At 31.3% G+C, this 18,057-nt stretch overlaps 2 protein-coding genes, 1 long non-coding RNA gene and 1 pseudogene across 3 annotated transcripts; 3 read left to right on the top strand and 1 right to left on the bottom strand.

Annotated features, from left to right (window-relative positions):
- Positions 1–6: 6 nt before the first annotated feature.
- Positions 7–2,685, bottom strand: LOC106337768 (protein NRT1/ PTR FAMILY 5.1-like). The gene is made up of 3 exons (XM_013776891.1): positions 2,378–2,685; positions 2,033–2,250; positions 7–333 (listed from the first exon to the last, which is right to left on the bottom strand). Exons 1-3 carry the CDS (start codon positions 2,481–2,483, stop codon positions 244–246), a joined length of 414 nt encoding a protein of 137 aa, XP_013632345.1. The 5' UTR covers positions 2,484–2,685; the 3' UTR covers positions 7–243.
- Positions 2,686–4,117: 1,432 nt separating this feature from the next.
- Positions 4,118–4,829, top strand: LOC106337805 (annotated as a pseudogene).
- A 2,385-nt stretch (positions 4,830–7,214) lies between these two features.
- LOC106340505 lies at positions 7,215–8,328 on the top strand. Its single transcript, XR_001269425.1, has 3 exons — positions 7,215–7,491; positions 7,730–7,978; positions 8,062–8,328. It is a non-coding gene; the product is annotated as an uncharacterized LOC106340505 (long non-coding RNA).
- Positions 8,329–15,677: 7,349 nt separating this feature from the next.
- Positions 15,678–16,418, top strand: LOC106337804 (putative BTB/POZ domain-containing protein At2g40440). The gene is made up of 2 exons (XM_013776920.1): positions 15,678–15,815; positions 15,954–16,418. Exons 1-2 carry the CDS (start codon positions 15,678–15,680, stop codon positions 16,416–16,418), a joined length of 603 nt encoding a protein of 200 aa, XP_013632374.1.
- Positions 16,419–18,057: the final 1,639 nt, after the last annotated feature.

Genomic DNA, 18,057 nt, shown 5'->3' with positions numbered 1-18,057 from the left:
ATTGATTTGCTTATGAGAACATCTCATATATATAGTGGTTACAAGTATGGTAAATGGTAGATGAGATATGATAAACTAATAATCCATTGTTTTGAGACCTTAACCCACCATGCATGCTTGTCCCTTGTAGTGGCATCTCCATTGTCTTGAGACCTTAACCAACCATGCATGTTTGTCCCTTGTAGTGGTATCTCCATTGTCTTGAGACCTTAACCCATCATCTTGTTTCTTATTGCTCTATTTTTACAAAGAGGATGCCTTGTTGCACAGCCCGTTCCTGCATGTCGGTCTTAAGGATTTTACCGTTACTACCATTGTTAAGAGAATCATCCCCTGCAAACAAATACATGATCTAGGTCTCATGAAATCTAGACATTGTTTTATAATTCAATACATTTTTGTATCATCTCCAATGTTTTTTGAACTGAAAATCATCCCAAATGTTAAATCCAAATTCCTTGTATTATAAATGTAAACATATTAACTTTTTGTATTTACATTGTAGCTATTAATAAAAAAGAGTAAAATATTCTAAAAGTATTTTATTTTGGCGTTTGAAACAGTACGAGAGCATAATTAACGGGAGTTCTTAGTGGATTTCTTAGGTGGTGGATCCCACTTTTCTTGTAAAAATCGATTCCAAAAATCATGAATTAAGAAACGATTGTGGAGGGTTTTTTGCACTGTTCGCATGTCCCACCGACACGTGACGGTCCGCAATTGGTTCGCTTTTTAATTTAAAATTTTTTTTTTTCAGATAAAAAAAATTATCTAAGAAACCGTGAACAGTTTTTAGCGATAATGATGGTCTGACATCCTAGCAAGTACGTACAAATAAAAAGGTGAAAGTAACTTTATGAGTCATGTCTCTCAATAGACAAGGAATCAAACGTTGTTTGGCTATGATTTTTTTCTTTATATAAGCAGAACTGTATATATATTAGAAAGAAGATGCGATCTAACAAAAGTAATTTCTCGATTGGGTTTGGTAAGTTTTCTTTTTATTCTTTATAGATGTTGATAAGGTATGCGTCGATAAACCAAAAAAAATTGTAAAGTGGAAATCGTGGGTCCTCTTGTATACGTGTGGAAAACAACGTACAATGCGTAGTATGCATGTCTGAAGGACCAACATAAACCAAATCTTCAAAAATAAAATAACTTGAAGTTAGCTTTCGGTTAACTTTTGGCTTGATTCTGACACTTCGTCTACATTTTTAAACGTATAGAAACGTGTTCGACATGAAGATTATGGTTGCTTTAAATCTGTATATAACTGCCAAATGATCAGAAAAGTATTCTAGGTTTTTAAGAAATAAGTAGATTTCTAAATGTTATTTAACGACATACTTAACAACAGACGAATATTTCTACTTACATGTCAGTCATATCAGTGCTTTACACAATCAACAGCACGCGACTATGGTCGTAAGAAATTTGGGACTAGTTAAACTTCAATTCAGGTTAAAAATAAATGAAAACCTTAATTATCTCCCTTTTTTATCAACTTAAATATATTAATTAAACTGTTGAAAACCGTAATTGTAATAAGCAAAAAAAGAAAGAGATTGTATCTTTTAAAAAAAAGATTGTAAACATGCATATATATATATATAGCTATTATTCTTATTGCTTTAATTTTTTTAAAAAATATTTTTTTTCTTAAAAGTTGTTTCGCTCATTTGTGTTTTCTTAAATGCCTTTTTCTTCTGATTATTTTTTCAACATATTATTTTTCTTTTCTTTTCCTAGGTTTAAGTATACTAGCAAATCAATTCCATAAAAATACATTTGAATATATTGTCACGTTAGAATTTAAATTATATTTTTAGTATATTTTTATTTTAAAATAAGTATTTTAAAAAATAATTAATTATTCAGTAGTTTTTAGAATTTTGTTGATATTGTATATATTTCATAAGACTATATATATTTTTAGTATATGTGTGCCCCGACTCAAAAAATTTCTAGATCCGCCACTAGTTGCTATCTAGTTTACATTGAAAAGCGAAAGAAGAGACTAGAGAAATACCAGAACGTAGATGAGGGAGGAGACAGTAAAAGTCCAGAAGCGGCCAATGTATGTGTCGGCGATGTAAGCTCCGGCGATCGGAGTGATCCACACGACCCCGGACCAGTTATTTACATTTCTAACCGAAGAAATCGTGTCTTCATGAAGTCTCGTTGTCAAATAATTCACCAAATTCGAAGCTATTCCATAAAACGCCATCCGCTCACACGCTTCATACCCTTCTCAAATACAAACAAAACTACATAAAGCTTGTGAATTAATGAAACATAATCACCTAATATGCTTTTTAATCCATTAAACAACTGGTATAATTTGATGAAAATAATGACTTGAGTACAAAAATACCAAGAAGGAAATAGCAAGCTCTCCAACGACCGGTCCTGGACGCGAGGGCGGGACGGCCCTGGAGGTCTACGGTGCCATCTTGGGTGTACACTTTTGCAGCCTCCATTACTTTTTGTTTTAAGTAAATTTTGATGTTTTGGTATATCTTTGGTAATGTTGTGGGAACTGGAAGAGCTATGACAGTCAAGAGAGACTAAAGGGAAATGGTTTAAGCCTTTAAGGTTGCATGTTGATTCTCTTTTTATTAGTGGGATCTGGAATTTTTTTTTTAAAAACAATGTCTTAAATTAGCCTAGCTAGACATCGTCTTAAACAATTGTCTTACTCTTTACAAGATCAAGTATAGGTAATAGGTGATATATATATATAACGTTACCGCCAGATATTTTGTTACCTTTTCATTAGTGTCGTCATGAACCACGATTATCATCACTATCATCAAATGGGTGTATACAGTTTTTAATTGGTCCATTTTGTATTATAATTATACAGAAAATTCGTCTATCTATCTAGCTAGATATTGTCTGGTCAACAACAGTTAGCGATGGTAACGTTTCCTGGTTCCAATGATAACAATTTCTCAACATATCTACGACATCATCTCACAAAAGAAAGAAAAAACTCAGTAAACCGTATGATATAATTCTTTTTGTATAAAAGAACGCACTACCTTTTTTGCCGTATGTTCTTTCGATGCTTAATATATTTAGCGTCTTAATTAAATATGAAATATCGACCGACAATGATAAAAGTACACACATTAGAAACTTGGCAGTTGGCACTGAAACAAAAACTGAAGAAAATTGAAGAAAATTGTTTAGGGATTGATGATCGTGAGATTAAAACAAAAACTGTTTAGGGATCGTGAGATAAAAAAACACAATCTTGCAAGCAAAAAACACAATCGATGCGGAAAGATAGAAAACTGTGTAGGGATCTTTTGGATTGGATGACGATTTTGACATCATCTCAAACTGTTTTGTCCCACCCTGTTTTTCATGTTTTTTTGCCAAGGTGTTGCTCTCTTTAGATTAACTTTTGTAAATCTTCTTTCATTTTAATGATATTAACGTTAGCAAAAAAATTGAAGAAAATTATATCGCATCTCAAACAGGAATATCGTAAATCGTATATAAATATAGTTTCAGAGTTTTCCTAGCATAGTTTCGTCATAATGTTTTGAAATTTTATTTTTTTGTTTTTTTTTCAGAATAGCTCTTTAGTAAATGAGCGCGAATTCTGTATTTATTTTTATTTTATTTTATTTGAACTCAACTTGTAGGTGAAATTGTTTTTTCCTTCACCAAAATAGATTTCAACATAAATGATGCTAATTGGTGGAATACAGCAAGATTCCACATTTGTGAGTTAAGAGTCTTCTACACGTTCCCAGTTGCTTAAGTTTCCTAATTCATGTAATAGATTTATGATCAGCTTCTTCAACCTCATCAGAAACACAACCAACTATCTTAATACCGCATGTGCACTAACTAAGACGCACATAGAAAAGATATATGCAGATTAATTAGGTTAATAATAGTTGAAAAAAATATAATTTAATAATAGTTGTGCATTTGGGAAATAGCATTTTTTGTTATAAAAGATGATTGTCCATCCAGTTTGACCGTCGATTTGACCTTTCGTCTCTTCGTTTACTATACAATCCTAACATCTCAGTCTTAAAGGTTAAAAATAAAGTTGCTCAATTTTGGATTTCCTTTGAATAGATCGCTACGATATATGGCAACAGACGTTTCCTCGAGTGGATTTGCAAAAATCTTAAAACAAAAATGGCATACCGATTTGCTACTCAAGGCAGGAGACAGTAATGGCTTTGCAGCTATCTCAGCCCACAAACTTGTTATTGTATTTCTTTTCTTTCATTATCATCTTCATATTAAGAATAAAACACTATAAATACTATTTTGTACGTTGACATGCTTTTATCAATGATTATAGGCGGCAAGATCTGAGGTATTCAAGAAGATGCTGGAATCAAAAGCGACGAAAGCTTCATCCGACCAAACGTTAATTTTCTCAGAGATGAGACACGAAGAGTTAGAGACTCTAGTTGAGTTCATGTACAACGATCACGGATTAGTTTCTTCTTCAAAACTAAAGAAACATGTTCGGTCGCTTTATCTAGCAGCGCAAAGATACGAGATTCCTCATTTAAGGGACTTGTGCAGAAACGAACTTATATCGTCTCTCAGTTCTTCCAATGCACTTGACGTACTTGAGCTCTCGCAGGTTCCTTTGGACAAACCTCTCACCGATGCTGTTTTGAGTTTTATCGCAAGGAATATAAATACATTTTTGGATTCTTGTGAGTTCAAGATGTTTGTTGCCAGAAACCCAAATCTTGCTGTAGAGATAACTAAGGCTTTTCTGAATCCGGTTATGATCCCAGTCGAATATGAGTCTGATGACGATGACTACTAAGATTAGGTAAAATAACTGCCTAGTGAGGATTCCTTAAAATGTTTCTACATTTTTTTCTTTCCTATAATAATAGTAAAGGTAGCTACAACGTTTGGTAAGTTGTAACAATCTTTTCAGTAGCAAGCAAGTTTGCATGCATGTCTTCAGATTCCGAATCACACAAGAAAACTTGCTTTTGGTATTAAATTACCTAGATGAATGTATGCAAACTTCTATTAACGCATATATACCACTTAAAGGACTATAATAAATTAAAAAGTTGTCTAATAATTTAGAAAGAATGAAAGTAAAGAGTTTAATAAGTCAGTACCAGAAATTCTATCAGATGTTTTCTGGCAATGGACAAAAGATATGACACAGAGGATGGTAAGAACAAATGCAACCGAAAACTTATTGGTGATGGCCATTATATGATAGGGTCTTCTTTTTGCTTACTATTATTCTTTACTGAGGCTGATCAGATTTTATACATAACATAAACATTCATAAAATAATATCTTTTTGGTCAAAGATTAAAATGGACAGAATCTTCCAATTTATTTCTTTAGATATGGAAAATCTTATATAAAAATAATATAAAATTATAAGAAACTAGCTTTAAACCCAAAACATGTATTTATAGAAATTTCTTTCAGTTGAGTTTTTTCAAGTTAGAATGAAAAAAATATTACGAAAAAGTGAGAGGAGGAAATTATAAAGTAAATGTCAGATACATATTCTAAAGTAAGTAAACTATAGAGAAAATAGCAGAATATTATTATAGTTTCCGTCAAATATAAAATATGTATTATAGACAACAAAGAATAAAAGAAATAAAATATTTCTCTATTGTATAAAGAAATATAAAAGTATATTTATGTGTTTTATATTTTTATAGATATAAACGAGTTATTTTTATACATGCAGCGTTTCAAATTAAAAGAATATAAATCTTTTGTCTTTAATTGTTAGAAATAAAATCCAGTTTTGGTATGGTTGACTATACTGGTATCTGTATCAAATTGAATTGTTATATCTGTATAAATTTAGGATATGAATCTAGAAGCTAAATTTAGCTGATATGATATGGATTCATATTTGACCAAAAAATATATGGATTTATCAGCTAAAGTGGACTCAATTAGAGAAGAAAACAAATTAAATTCAACTAGACTCAAACCCGCGCGGATGCACATATATTATTGATAATTCTGTTATAAAATTTGAATTAATAGTAATATAATTAAATTTATTATTGAAATTATAATCTTCTAAATTTTTTTTATCTACAAGTTTTTAGATTATCAAAAAGGTTATAACAGTCCAACTAATTGACCTCATTAATATTATAAGTTCAAAAATATAAGAATAATAGCTAATCAAATTTTAAAAAGTTTTAAACTATTTTTCGATTATATATTTTGTTATTAAACCATACTAGAGTTTCTCAATTCAAATAATATAATAATATTTATATATAAAAACAAACAGATTTTAAAAACATTTATTTTAAAATTAGAATATATATTTAAATAAATATCTTATATTAAACTATAACCTTTTTGTTACAGTACTTTTAAACCTTCATCATTATAAAGTTTGCATAGTCTATTTTTCCAAATTTCATATATTCTAATATTCTTAAATTTTTATAACAATCCCTCTTTTCTATTTCAAAAAAGTACAAATCCCAAAATATTATGTATATACTTAGATGCAAAAACTTATATAGATATGTTTACAATAAATAGAGAATATATATACCTAAGATTATGTAAACCTATACTTTTCAAAAAAATATATTTACTATTTAAATATATATTATTTTCCAAATTGTGGTTAAGATCACAGTTACAAAATCTACTTGCAAAGATGTAGGGGAATAACATTCTTTCCAATTTTCTTAAACATATTATACTTTTAGTTGATTAAGTTAAATAATAAATAAGACATATTAAGTTTAGAGTGAATTAGTCTAACAACATTTATAAATAGATAAAAAATAGAACACTGAATTAATAGAGTAGATTTCTCTTAACTTGGTTTTCGATTTTTTATACCGAAAACAAATAATGCATATATAGATATATTAAATGGAAAAAAATAAAAAATCAAATAACAACAACTTTAAGTTTATTTAAATAATTAATTTAAATGTTTATGACAAAGGACAAAACATATATTATACTCTATATATATATATATATATCTATTTATTTATATATATATAATATTGTTTCTTCTCTTCTGGGCGCGCCACGTCAGCATCCACCTAGGAAAGTTGAGCTCTGGCGTTGCGACACGTGTCATGTCCGCACAAAACGCAACACTTCATTTACACTGGATTTATTTGGGCTTCGAACATTAGGGTTATATTCATTGTGTTATTGGGCTGAAAACTTACAAAATTTGGCCCAGAGTCGTTTTCACCTTTGCTTTGCTTTCGAGAAGCCGCCATTCTTTCTAGGGTTTGTCATGTTCTTCAAGCTCTGCCAACAATGGAGGTTTGGAAAGGTGGATTGAGACGAGTCTTTGTGAGTAATCTATGCGTTGATTTCGTTTCATGTCACCCCCCGAGCCGTTAGAGTAGCATGATTCATTTCCATTAATGAGTTCTTAACTCTTTCGCCACACTACAATCATTCAATGATCCTTATCTCTCTTCGAGGCGGTGAATCTCCATCTATAAAAAGGTATGGTTTCTTCCCTTGAGAAACATCCTCACGATTTCTCATCTTTCGCTTCTATTAAAATGTTACGTCTTTGTAGACATGATTTGTCTGATTCTTAGGTTTGCTCATGTCCTAGCTTTAGGTTTGTTCATGTGTTACAGAAAATTTGGTTTCCTTTTATAAAGTTCTAAGCTTTGCTTGAAATTGAAAATTTGGTGATGATTATATTCGTTGCATACCTCATGTATCTTCTTATCAGATGCGTCCTTTAACAGTCTGGTTCAAACTTATTGCAACTGCATCTGCAAAGGCAAGAGTAAGAGGACAAGGGTCTCCGAGGTTTGGTCAAGAGAAGCCTGAGAAGAACGGAATTACAAGGCGTCACTCTTCCTCCTGGATCAAATGGGAAGCTGAGTGCAATGTCTCCAAGAGCTCACAGACTTCTCATAGCTTCAGCTAAGGGTTCAATGAACAGTGACAGATCTTTTTCGTCTTTCAAGGATTACTGGTAAGAAGTCTAAAAGCTTTATCCACAAGCCTCAACCTTATCTACATCCTTTAATCCCATTTTTATGCTCATGTTTATTTTAGATAAATCGACCAAAGCTGAGTGAAAACGGTGAATGTCTTTTGAGGAAATAGAGAAAGCAATCATGGTCGTCTTACATGGTTGGACAAAGCTCTGAAACCTTTTTAACCATTTTAGCTGTTTTGTTTCTATGTTTCCTGTGCGTTTTGCTTTTGTTTGGTGTGGTGAGTCTTTGACATGTTCTCTTTAGGTTTACTCTTAGATGCTTTGTCTTCTCAAACAAAAAGGTTTTTTAGTATATAGTTATTATAAATGCTTCTCTTAAATCATTTACAGTTTGTTCATGAATTTTGCCTTTTTAGTTACCGTTTGTTCATGCTTTTTTCTAAGTTATATAACTGAGCTACAAAAGAACAACTTTTATATCACCGGAACTATTTCTATAATTTTTATTATTTGTAAATTAAAATTAAATTTCAATACAAACTATAAAAACCAAAGACAATTAACTTTGTAAAATGCTTACTCCTAAAATGAACAACACCGAAGCCCATGTAACATATACAGATGCATTATTTTACACAGCAGCATGCATTACAACAGTGATTCTATCATACATGAGGAGATTGACTGTGAGCAGGCAAATGAGAAGCAACTGGAGTTATGTGTAAGATATGTATATCATTGGTTCTTTCAGTCCATCCAATTTTTTAGATTTATCTTATTTTTCCACCATTGTTCGTCTTGCAAAGCAAAGGGTTTCACTTTCAAAATTTCCAGTTTTATATTTAGTTAAATAAAAATAATAAAATCTATCATGAATAACCTTAAATTTCATCAATTAATTGTATGCGAGTCCTTTCACAAACCAGTGGACATGTAACCCCAAGCCTTATCTTACATGCCTAGAGTCTCTAATTGTAATTCTAAAGTCCTTTCCCTCCAAATATTCATTTCTGTTTCATAATTGTTTTTTTAAATGCCAACGTCCATGTCTCTCAAATAAATATTTTAAACAAAAAAAGGTTCGTATATATGTAAAAGGGCGAAAAAGTGAAATTTTTATTGAAGTTCAACAAAAGGCTCTGAACTAAAAATGATATAGAACAGGAAATAATAAAAACAAAAATTTTAATCCTAATCTGAATAATAAAATATTATTTTAACTAAAAAAGCTAACATTATTCAAAAAAAAACTAACAGTTTAAATGATTCTGCAACTATATTATGTAAAAAAAAAAAGAATGTTTGGGTGTAGAAAATAACAGTAACATTTATTTTTTGTTAGAAATTACAAAATTATTCTGTAATTAACAAAGTATAATAGTTCATATTTTCTATTATCTTTCTAATTGTTAGAACTGAAATTCTAATTACATCATTCTAAACATTTTTGATAAAAAAAATCCGCGCGTAGTCATAAGTGAGATAAGTGAACTGTCGTAGCCGGAGCACTTACATGGCTGAAATAGACAAGTGTTGGTGGAAATAAGGTGATCTTTTAATGAATACGACCTGGTCCACAAGTAACAATACACACACAATATGTTAATAATCATGCCACGAAGAGGCTGCCGTAGACACCGTGATAGATGCCGATGATTTTTTTCTTTATAAACAAATGAAGAAATTCGCATGTTTTGTTATGAAACAACACCGCTGTCCTCCTCCCCATGATCAGTGTGCGTGATTATTCTCCTACATGTCTTTTGCTTTCCGTTACGGTCCTTTCATGATTGAAATTCATACTCACAACTCTCCTTTACGATAAGTTGCATGTTTCGCTTCTTACAGTTAAAACTTACATTTTTTTTAACTTTACATTCTTAAATAGTATGGATAAAAAATTCACAACAAATAGAAAAATATGCAAATTGCTTTAAAAAAACATCCGTAAAAATACACCATTAGGCAGGAGGAGTACATGGCGCTAAAATTATATAAAACTCCATGATTGCTTAGTCAATAAAATATTACTAAACTGAGACGAACATAACAAAACTAAAAAGAAATTGATCCACAAATATATTTGGCTACTTAAAAATGCCCCGTAACGTAACTATTAAATATCAAGAAACCTAAACAAAGCAACATTAGTATAATACATATTAGATTCCAGTTTATTAAATATTTAATCTAACTATTTAAATTATTTTCAAATTTATCCCGCCCGGCGGGTTGGCCCTAGTATATAATATACTAGTGTTGTTTCCGTGCTATGCGCAAATTGTTTGCTATTTGTGCTATCTACATGTGCAAATTTTTTTTTCTGATTTTTTGTTTTTCTTTGAAATGTATTTGTTATCGTGTCTTAGCGATTTTGTTGTAATATTGTGAGGCGATTAGTTTATTGGAGTTGTAAATATTTCCCATGTTGGATATTTTTTTGGTTTTATAGTTAATCTCTTGAGTTTATTAAGTAACTTGTTTTGTATGATGATGTGTGATACAACATTTTGGTCGTTTATACTGGTGCCTAGCAAGCGTTATTTATGTTATTGTGTAATGTAGTTGTTTCTGTGACAGAACATGTTTTTTTTTTTTTTTTTTTCAACTTTAAATTTCGATACCATTTCTGAATAAGAGTTTTGGTTACAATTTAAAGAGCAGTAAATAACATGATAGATAAACTATACTGAAACTCATTTCGATTGATGCAAGAATCGTGTGATACTCGAAGTGAAGACTCTCAAGATACTCTCCATTTTAACGTTGAACATGCTGAAACCAGATTGATAGGTACGAAGGTTTTGTGGCTGTAGAAGTTGACGCAGATACTCCAGTGTAGATCATGTTGGACTTAACCTCTTTGTCGAGCGAGTATAGCTTTGCTCTAAGATGAAGAAAGATGCCCTTGACAATTTGATTATAGGGACGGGAGACTCTGTTGTGCAAGCGACTGTTTCTTTCCAGCCAAAGGTGATATATAGTTGCTTGAAGAATGAGCAACATAATGGTTTTGAATCTCTTTGGCAACCGAATAGACAGGAGGAAGGGGACAATGTCATTGATCCGAGCTGGGAGCTGCAGTCCAGTCGATCGAGTGACACTTCTCCAAGCAGCTGAGGCATAATCACATTCAAAGAAGATATGAGATAATTATTCATTTTGGGTTCCGCAAAGCAAGCAGAGAGGTGAGACATCTAATCCCCAAGTTAGAAGTCTGTCTCTCGTAGACATCCTGCCTCGCATCACCAGCCACATTATAAAAGCATGCTTTGGGATATTTTTTTTAAACCATACAGCCTTTAGCCAAGAAACCTGAGGGGGAAACTGATAAAGAGAAGACCAAAGCTTTGCAGAGGAGAACGTTGAAGGTGGGTCCCGCAAACCGTTCCTCCACAAATAGTAGTCCTCCTCGTTAGAGCTGATATCAGGGACAGATGAAGGCAGCGATGCACGGAGAAGTAATAAGACCGGATGTCTGCTTCTAGAGATAGACCAGTGAGACAGTGGCATCCAAAGAAATCCCAGATACACTCGGTCCGGTAGGGCCAGTTATATCAAATAAAGGTTTGGTTATGCAATTAGTGTACTATATCTTCAAAAGTATGGTAGTAGAAAAGGCATGTTTCTGTTTATAAATTTTTGTCCTTCCTTTTTATATAATTTGATGTTTTGATTTGACAATTCTAAGCTTCCCTGTAAAATAAGTTAATGCTTCATGTTTGTGTTAGTTCCATGGCTTTGGATGTGATCAGAGGTTTTACTGGATGCATAGGCTGTTTTGGGAACCTGGTGGTTACGTCACTGTTTATTAAGCAAGTATACAACAAGGAAAAAAATAGGAAAAAACTAACAAAAACGAAACAGATCCACATTTGTTAGGTTGAAAATATGGGATAAAAACAGCTATTTTCACAAAAAATTGAATATCAAAAAACGAAAAAAAAACATGTTGATCACAAGCAAAAAAAAATTGTTCATCACAAGCATTAATCTCAAATTTTTTAAAAGATGATTAAATAACCAGATTAGTTAAACATTTCTATATAATAAAGTAAAATGTTATCTTCACATAGCGTCTTGCACGTGAGCATTGCTTCTTCTTCCTGCTGCCAAGTCAACCGGTACCTTATGCCTTCTCAATTCTTCATATTGATTCATTTGACGTAGATTTAAAGAAAGTTTTAACGATTAAGTAAAATAAAGGGTTTCAAATCGACCGTCTTCCGCAAGCTTCCAATGGTTTTTCGGTCTGTAAAGAAAAAGGTGTATTTCTATGTGTATCTATCTATCTAGGATCAAAAACCAATAACATCCGTTGACTGTTATACAAATTTCTTTATATTTTGGATAAATCACATAACTTTCACTAATTTCAAACTTTTTTTTTATAAATGGGGACGATGTAGATTTTGCATCGTATTTAGACATTTGAGAATTTAGAAAAGAACTCACTATGATATTCGAAAAGGTAAACCCTTTAACAAAAAAATATTCGAAAGGTGTTCGAATAAGAAATAAACATCAAAAGATATAAGTTAAACTAAAAAAACAATAAAAATATCTTAAAACACTAGGGGCGCTTATTGTATCGATGATTTGAAGGAATTTGTTTTTATGACAAATTCCAAGGATTTTTAAGGGAATTTGGGATTTGAACAAATCTTTTAAGATGATCTGATGAAATTTTTATGAGATTTGACGGTTTTAAAATCTTTTTCTTTACAAATTATTTATAAATGAACACATCACACTTTTCAATTTTTTAATATATCTATTAGAAGAACAGTTCAGCCAACTATCTCTTTCTTGAGATATTTACCACCATACCTGCATCACCATTTACGACCAATAACTCAATAGAGATATGTAATACAACTTATATTAATTATATAAAACGAAACACAGCACATTTACACATCAGTGAAATAATCACTCAAATTACCATGAGATACTCCGCAACATGTCACTCACACCATTCAAGAAAGTAAGCAACCAAGGGTGAGAACAAAACTAGAGGAGGACCAGGTGGATATGTCATCTCAGTCAGAATAATAAAAATGATTGAAAAAGCGTAATTTGATCAAGGATTTTGAGCAACATCTACTAGCATTTTCACCCACATCTGTTTATCTAGTTGGATCATCCCAAATTTTTTATCTTAGGTTGTAGCTTACGGAGAACACTGCAAATTTAATATGTCTAAACAAAATAAAACTTGGCATATCTGTAGTGTAAAACACCAATCTCCTCCACACAATCTGACTGCCAAGAGGAAAAGAAGATTCTTTATCAAATTGAATCTGATCCCTGAATTCAGAATATGATTTCCCAGTTTAACAACAGTTTCTAGATCCAAAATCTAATCTTAAACACTATCATGTTCATGACTAAGCAACACCTTCTTTGCTTTCTCTACCGCTTTCCGCATAAACATGTTGATAAATTTTCCGTATACTAGGAACAAATCAAATTAGTGGTTTCTAGACTAGTCATGTGCATTCATTTCTTCACGATCAACCTGATAGTGCACTAAAATTTGTCTAGCTTTGTATGGGATTAGATTATATTCTTTGAATTTGGATTTTCAAGACAAATACCATCCCGTTAGGTGGTATTTGTACCTACTGAATTTTAACTATTAATTGCTTCTCAAATACCTCAAAACATTATTGACGTACTTTATTAAATGAAATCCTTGTTTTCCAATAAGGGGGGATTTTAAGGACTTTGGACAAATGTTTAATCCAATAAGCTTGGATTTGATAGAACTTTTATAAATACCAGATACAATAAGAGGAGATTTGGACAAAAACTAAGATTTTCACAAATCATCAATACAATAAAATAATAGTAATCAAAAGTACTCTCTAATGTATAAAAGGGATTCATTTAAAAGTTTTTTAAGCTATATTAATAAAAAGATTTAACACCACCAATAAAATATATATCATATTTATACCATTGAGTTAAATAAAAACGATTTTTAGAAACTGAGAAGCTATATGGTTCATCAATCTCATAGACTAAAATCGTTAAACAGTAAACACCGACAGGAATCAAAGGCAATTGTATGGACTTTCCAGACAACACGGCAAAAACAAAAGTCTACTCAGATTATATTTTTTGGGCCATAAACTATACCAAATTCTATTTTTATATTGGGCCATAAACTACACCAAATTCTATTTTTCTAGTCCATCTATTTCAAACTTTTTTAGTCCACCACAAATCATTTTTATTAAAGTCCAGTAAGACTTCTATAAAAAAATGTCACTATACAATTTTATAAATTTATAGAGTTATTAATATTTTTTTAAAAAAAATCTTATATTACAATTCTATATTCTTGAAATTAATTTTAGGTAAAGTAAAAATAATCTAATTTATCATTCGTATAAATTGCTAATTATAAAAAACCAAATTATATATCTTTTTACTTACACTTTTTGATTTATATGCTAACAACTACCTAATAACCACCCCTATAAACTTCAGCTTTTAAACATAAAAGCGCTAATAACGCAAATGGTCGATCAAATCATTAGGAGAATAATATATGAAAATATCAACACATATGAATTCTCCGGTCATTCTTATTTCAACCTAATCAAGATGTGTGCCTTCCAATGTCTCATTCATTACCATTATAGACAACGCGAGAAAATTAAAGTTCAAAAAATACAAACGGCTAAATTCCGTATACAAAACTATACAACACATCAATAACGTACACGGCTTCGCGTTTGTGCGGGGCCTATGCCCCTAGTAAATTTAACTGTTGAAACTTAAAACTATTAATCATGATTTAAATATTATAGAGTTGTCAATAAATTTAACGATGTACGAAATGTTTTACTATGGCCGGTTTGAGACAAGACAAGGCAATAAAATATTGATTGTTTATTTAAAAACATTTTATAAAATAGTAAACTGTAATCTTCACAAAAATTGACTAAAGTTTTTGAATTATTATTGGTTTAATCTTATTTAAAATTGATAATCACAATGAAAAATTATTAACTTTGTATCATAAATATATTATTTATCAATTTTAAATAAGACTAAACCAATAATAATTCAAAAAATTAATTATTTTTTTGTGAAGATTACAGTTTGCTACTCCCTTCGTTTCAGATTATTTGTCGTTGTAGACATCGGCACACATATTAAAAATACATTTAATTTTGTATATTTACTAGATAAAAACATTATTTCCAATACACCTAACCACATTTCAACCAGTTAAAAAATAGATAAAAATATAAAATCAATAAATTTTGCATTGAAATTATAAAACGACACTTATTTTGAAACAAAATTTTAGCCTACAACGACAAGTAATCTGAAACGGAGGGATTATTAATCAATATTAGAAAATTTAGAAAAACACATACAAACTATAATTATTTATCAACAAAATATACTGGAACTCTTAACCCATTAATGACCAATCAACTTAATTACACTTTTAAAATATATACTGGTCCCTTGTTGAAACATCCGTTTGGTTCCATATATAATTCCGGATCCCAAGAGCATCGGGCAACCAAAAGTTGGGACTTGGGACATGCAGTGCATGATTATTCATTACCATTAATGTCTCATTCCTTTCCAAGGATTTGGCAGTGTTGAAGAAAGTAAAACAAGAAACATTTTTTGACTGGCGTCTATGGAGTTTTCTCTATATAACTCACCATCCTTTACGAAATAAACTTCACGTTACCTAGCTATGACAACGGAGAACAATCTTGAAATTTTCTTGGGTGGGTTTGCAAAGGTCTTTAATGAACAATGGCAAGTAGATGTACGTCTCAAGGCAGGAGACAGTAATGAGAGTGCAGCTATCTCCGCCCACAAACTTGTTTTGGTCTTCTATTTTTTCTTCTCTTGTCATTTATTTATCATCTTACATCTAAAATAGTTATATAAATATTATGTTTATATGTGTTTGCCTCTTACCTTAAATGATACTTCATCAACATAAGTATGTATGTACTGTTAATAGGCGGCACGATCAGAGGTGTTTAAGAAGATGCTGAAATCAGACAAGTTCAAAGGTACGGCTGATCAGATCGAGACAGTAACTCTTTCGGAGTTGAAACAAGAGGAGCTAGAGGCTTTAGTTGGGTTCATCTACAACAATCGTTCTGTGCTTTCTGAAAAGGAGAAGAAACATGCTCAAACACTTTTTGTAGCAGCGGACAAATATGATATTCCGCATCTAAGGGATCTATGTAGAAAAGAATTGATATCATCTTTGAAACTGGCGAATGTTATCAATATCTTGGAACTGTCTTTGATTCCTTTTGACGAAGCACTCAATGACGCTGCCACCATGTTTGTCGTGAGGAATTTACTGGCGATCTGTGACACTGTTGAGTTCAGATTGTTTGTTGGGAAGAATCCAGATCTTACCGTTGATATAATGAAGTCTTCTAAGTCTCGTAGGTGGAAGAACTATTATATCTAGAGTCTAGATACTAGAAGACCCAAATCGTTTAGTATCTAATACTTCAAAATCACAAATCTCATGTTTTTTTTTTTTGGTTTGGTTTGTTACGTTAAATTTAGTTTCTACATCTGCATGATATTAACGAGGGTCAATTGATATTTGTTTTCACACCGGACCGATGGTAAAACTTGCCCGTATTAATTATTGAACTTGTGATCAGGAGAACCTTCTCACACATATATTGGTGTCTTTTTTACTTTTATCATGAGTTTTCTATAGTGGATTAAAAGATTTGTGTAGATTCTGTTAGAGCATCAGCATCGACAAGTTTCTAAAACTTGGTCTTTTTCCATTATTATACTATTCATTCCGTTTCACAAAAATTAATTTTCTATTGTTTTCACACATACTGAAAAAACATATTAAATCATTAAAATAAATGTAACAATTTTCAATTTTCAATATCTTTTAACCAATAACAATTCAATAAATCAATTAATTTTTTTGAAATTTACAATTTTTCAGAGAAAACACAAAATATATATCTTTGTGAAACAAATTGTTTTTCTAAAACATCTATTTTTTTTTAAAGGAGAGAGTATTATTTGTAAATAATTTATTAAATAATTAAATTGTAAATTGTAAAACAAAAGTGTGTGAATGAGAGCGTGGCAAGTGGCATGATAATTTCGATGATGTGAGAGTTTCCACATAAAGGGACGTTTCTATTGTTTTTACTTTTCTCTCTCTTACTATGTAATACTTTATTCATTTTTCTAGATAGAGAGTTTCTAAACAAAAATAATATTAAGAAAAAAAAAAGTATGGGAGAGGGAGTAGAAACCTCAGTTGGCAAAAAAAAGGGAGTAGAAACAAAGAGAATCGTCTTTTAAGAAACGTTCACTGAAATTTGAGGTACTATAAAGACAACTGTCATTGTTTCATTAGTTTGATTTTATTTTTAACATTAAAATTAAATCACATGATAAAATAATGAGAAATCAACATTATAATGAGTCAGTTTCAAATGTTGGTGTTTATATGTCAATAACCCGGGTTCGAACTATGGGCTTGACACTTTTTCATTTTTTTAAAAGGTGGAGCCCACAAAATACTGACGTGGCGCGTTGAGGAGCCTTGAAACGGGCTCATTATAATGTTGATTTATGAAGGTCGGTTTAATAATGTCCCACAAATAAATAAAATGATTTACAAATCACGTTCTCTATTATTTGCTGATTGATTTGTGGGCTTATTTTTTAAACTCACTAGTCCATCTATTACATCAGGTTATACATTTGATTAAAGCCTAAACCTATCTTAATAAACCATAAAACTGGCCCTAAAAAGCCTGCAAGTCGTCAGCTCATTGTCTTCGACTGAGACCTATGGTTTTCCCAATCCTGTGCCTCCCCTCCAATACACAGACCCTACTGTCTAAACTTCTCCAATCAAATCCATGGAACTCTTAGTCTCCCTCTATCTCTTCATCTCCCCCTCTTTACGCACACCATCAAAAACGCTAGCGTCTCATAACTGATACGAACGGCTTCGCTATATATAAGTCATGCTAGATTCAGGAGTCCAACCTCTCATATCTACCAGCACTGTTTTTTTTCAATTGTTGAGCATGTCTGTCTCTGATGCTATTGCCATC

Source organism: Brassica oleracea, chromosome C4 (genome assembly GCF_000695525.1).
Source record: "Brassica oleracea var. oleracea cultivar TO1000 chromosome C4, BOL, whole genome shotgun sequence".
NCBI lineage: Eukaryota > Viridiplantae > Streptophyta > Magnoliopsida > Brassicales > Brassicaceae > Brassica > Brassica oleracea.
The sequence above is the reverse complement of the archived record's forward strand: the minus strand, read 5'-3'. Positions and strand labels throughout refer to the sequence as shown.

Bases quoted from the DNA above. Each gene is read 5' to 3' on its own strand.
- LOC106337768 (XM_013776891.1), bottom strand. From the start codon at position 2,483: ATGGAGGCTGCAAAAGTGTACACCCAAGATGGCACCGTAGACCTCCAG. The intron at 2,251-2,377 runs GTATTTTTGTAC...GTATTTGAGAAG, and splicing joins AGCTTGCTATTTCCTTCTTG to GGTATGAAGCGTGTGAGCGG. The intron at 334-2,032 runs GTATTTCTCTAG...ATTTGTTTGCAG, and splicing joins CCTCCCTCATCTACGTTCTG to GGGATGATTCTCTTAACAAT.
- LOC106337804 (XM_013776920.1), top strand. From the start codon at position 15,678: ATGACAACGGAGAACAATCTTGAAATTTTCTTGGGTGGGTTTGCAAAG. The intron at 15,816-15,953 runs GTCTTCTATTTT...TACTGTTAATAG, and splicing joins CCGCCCACAAACTTGTTTTG to GCGGCACGATCAGAGGTGTT.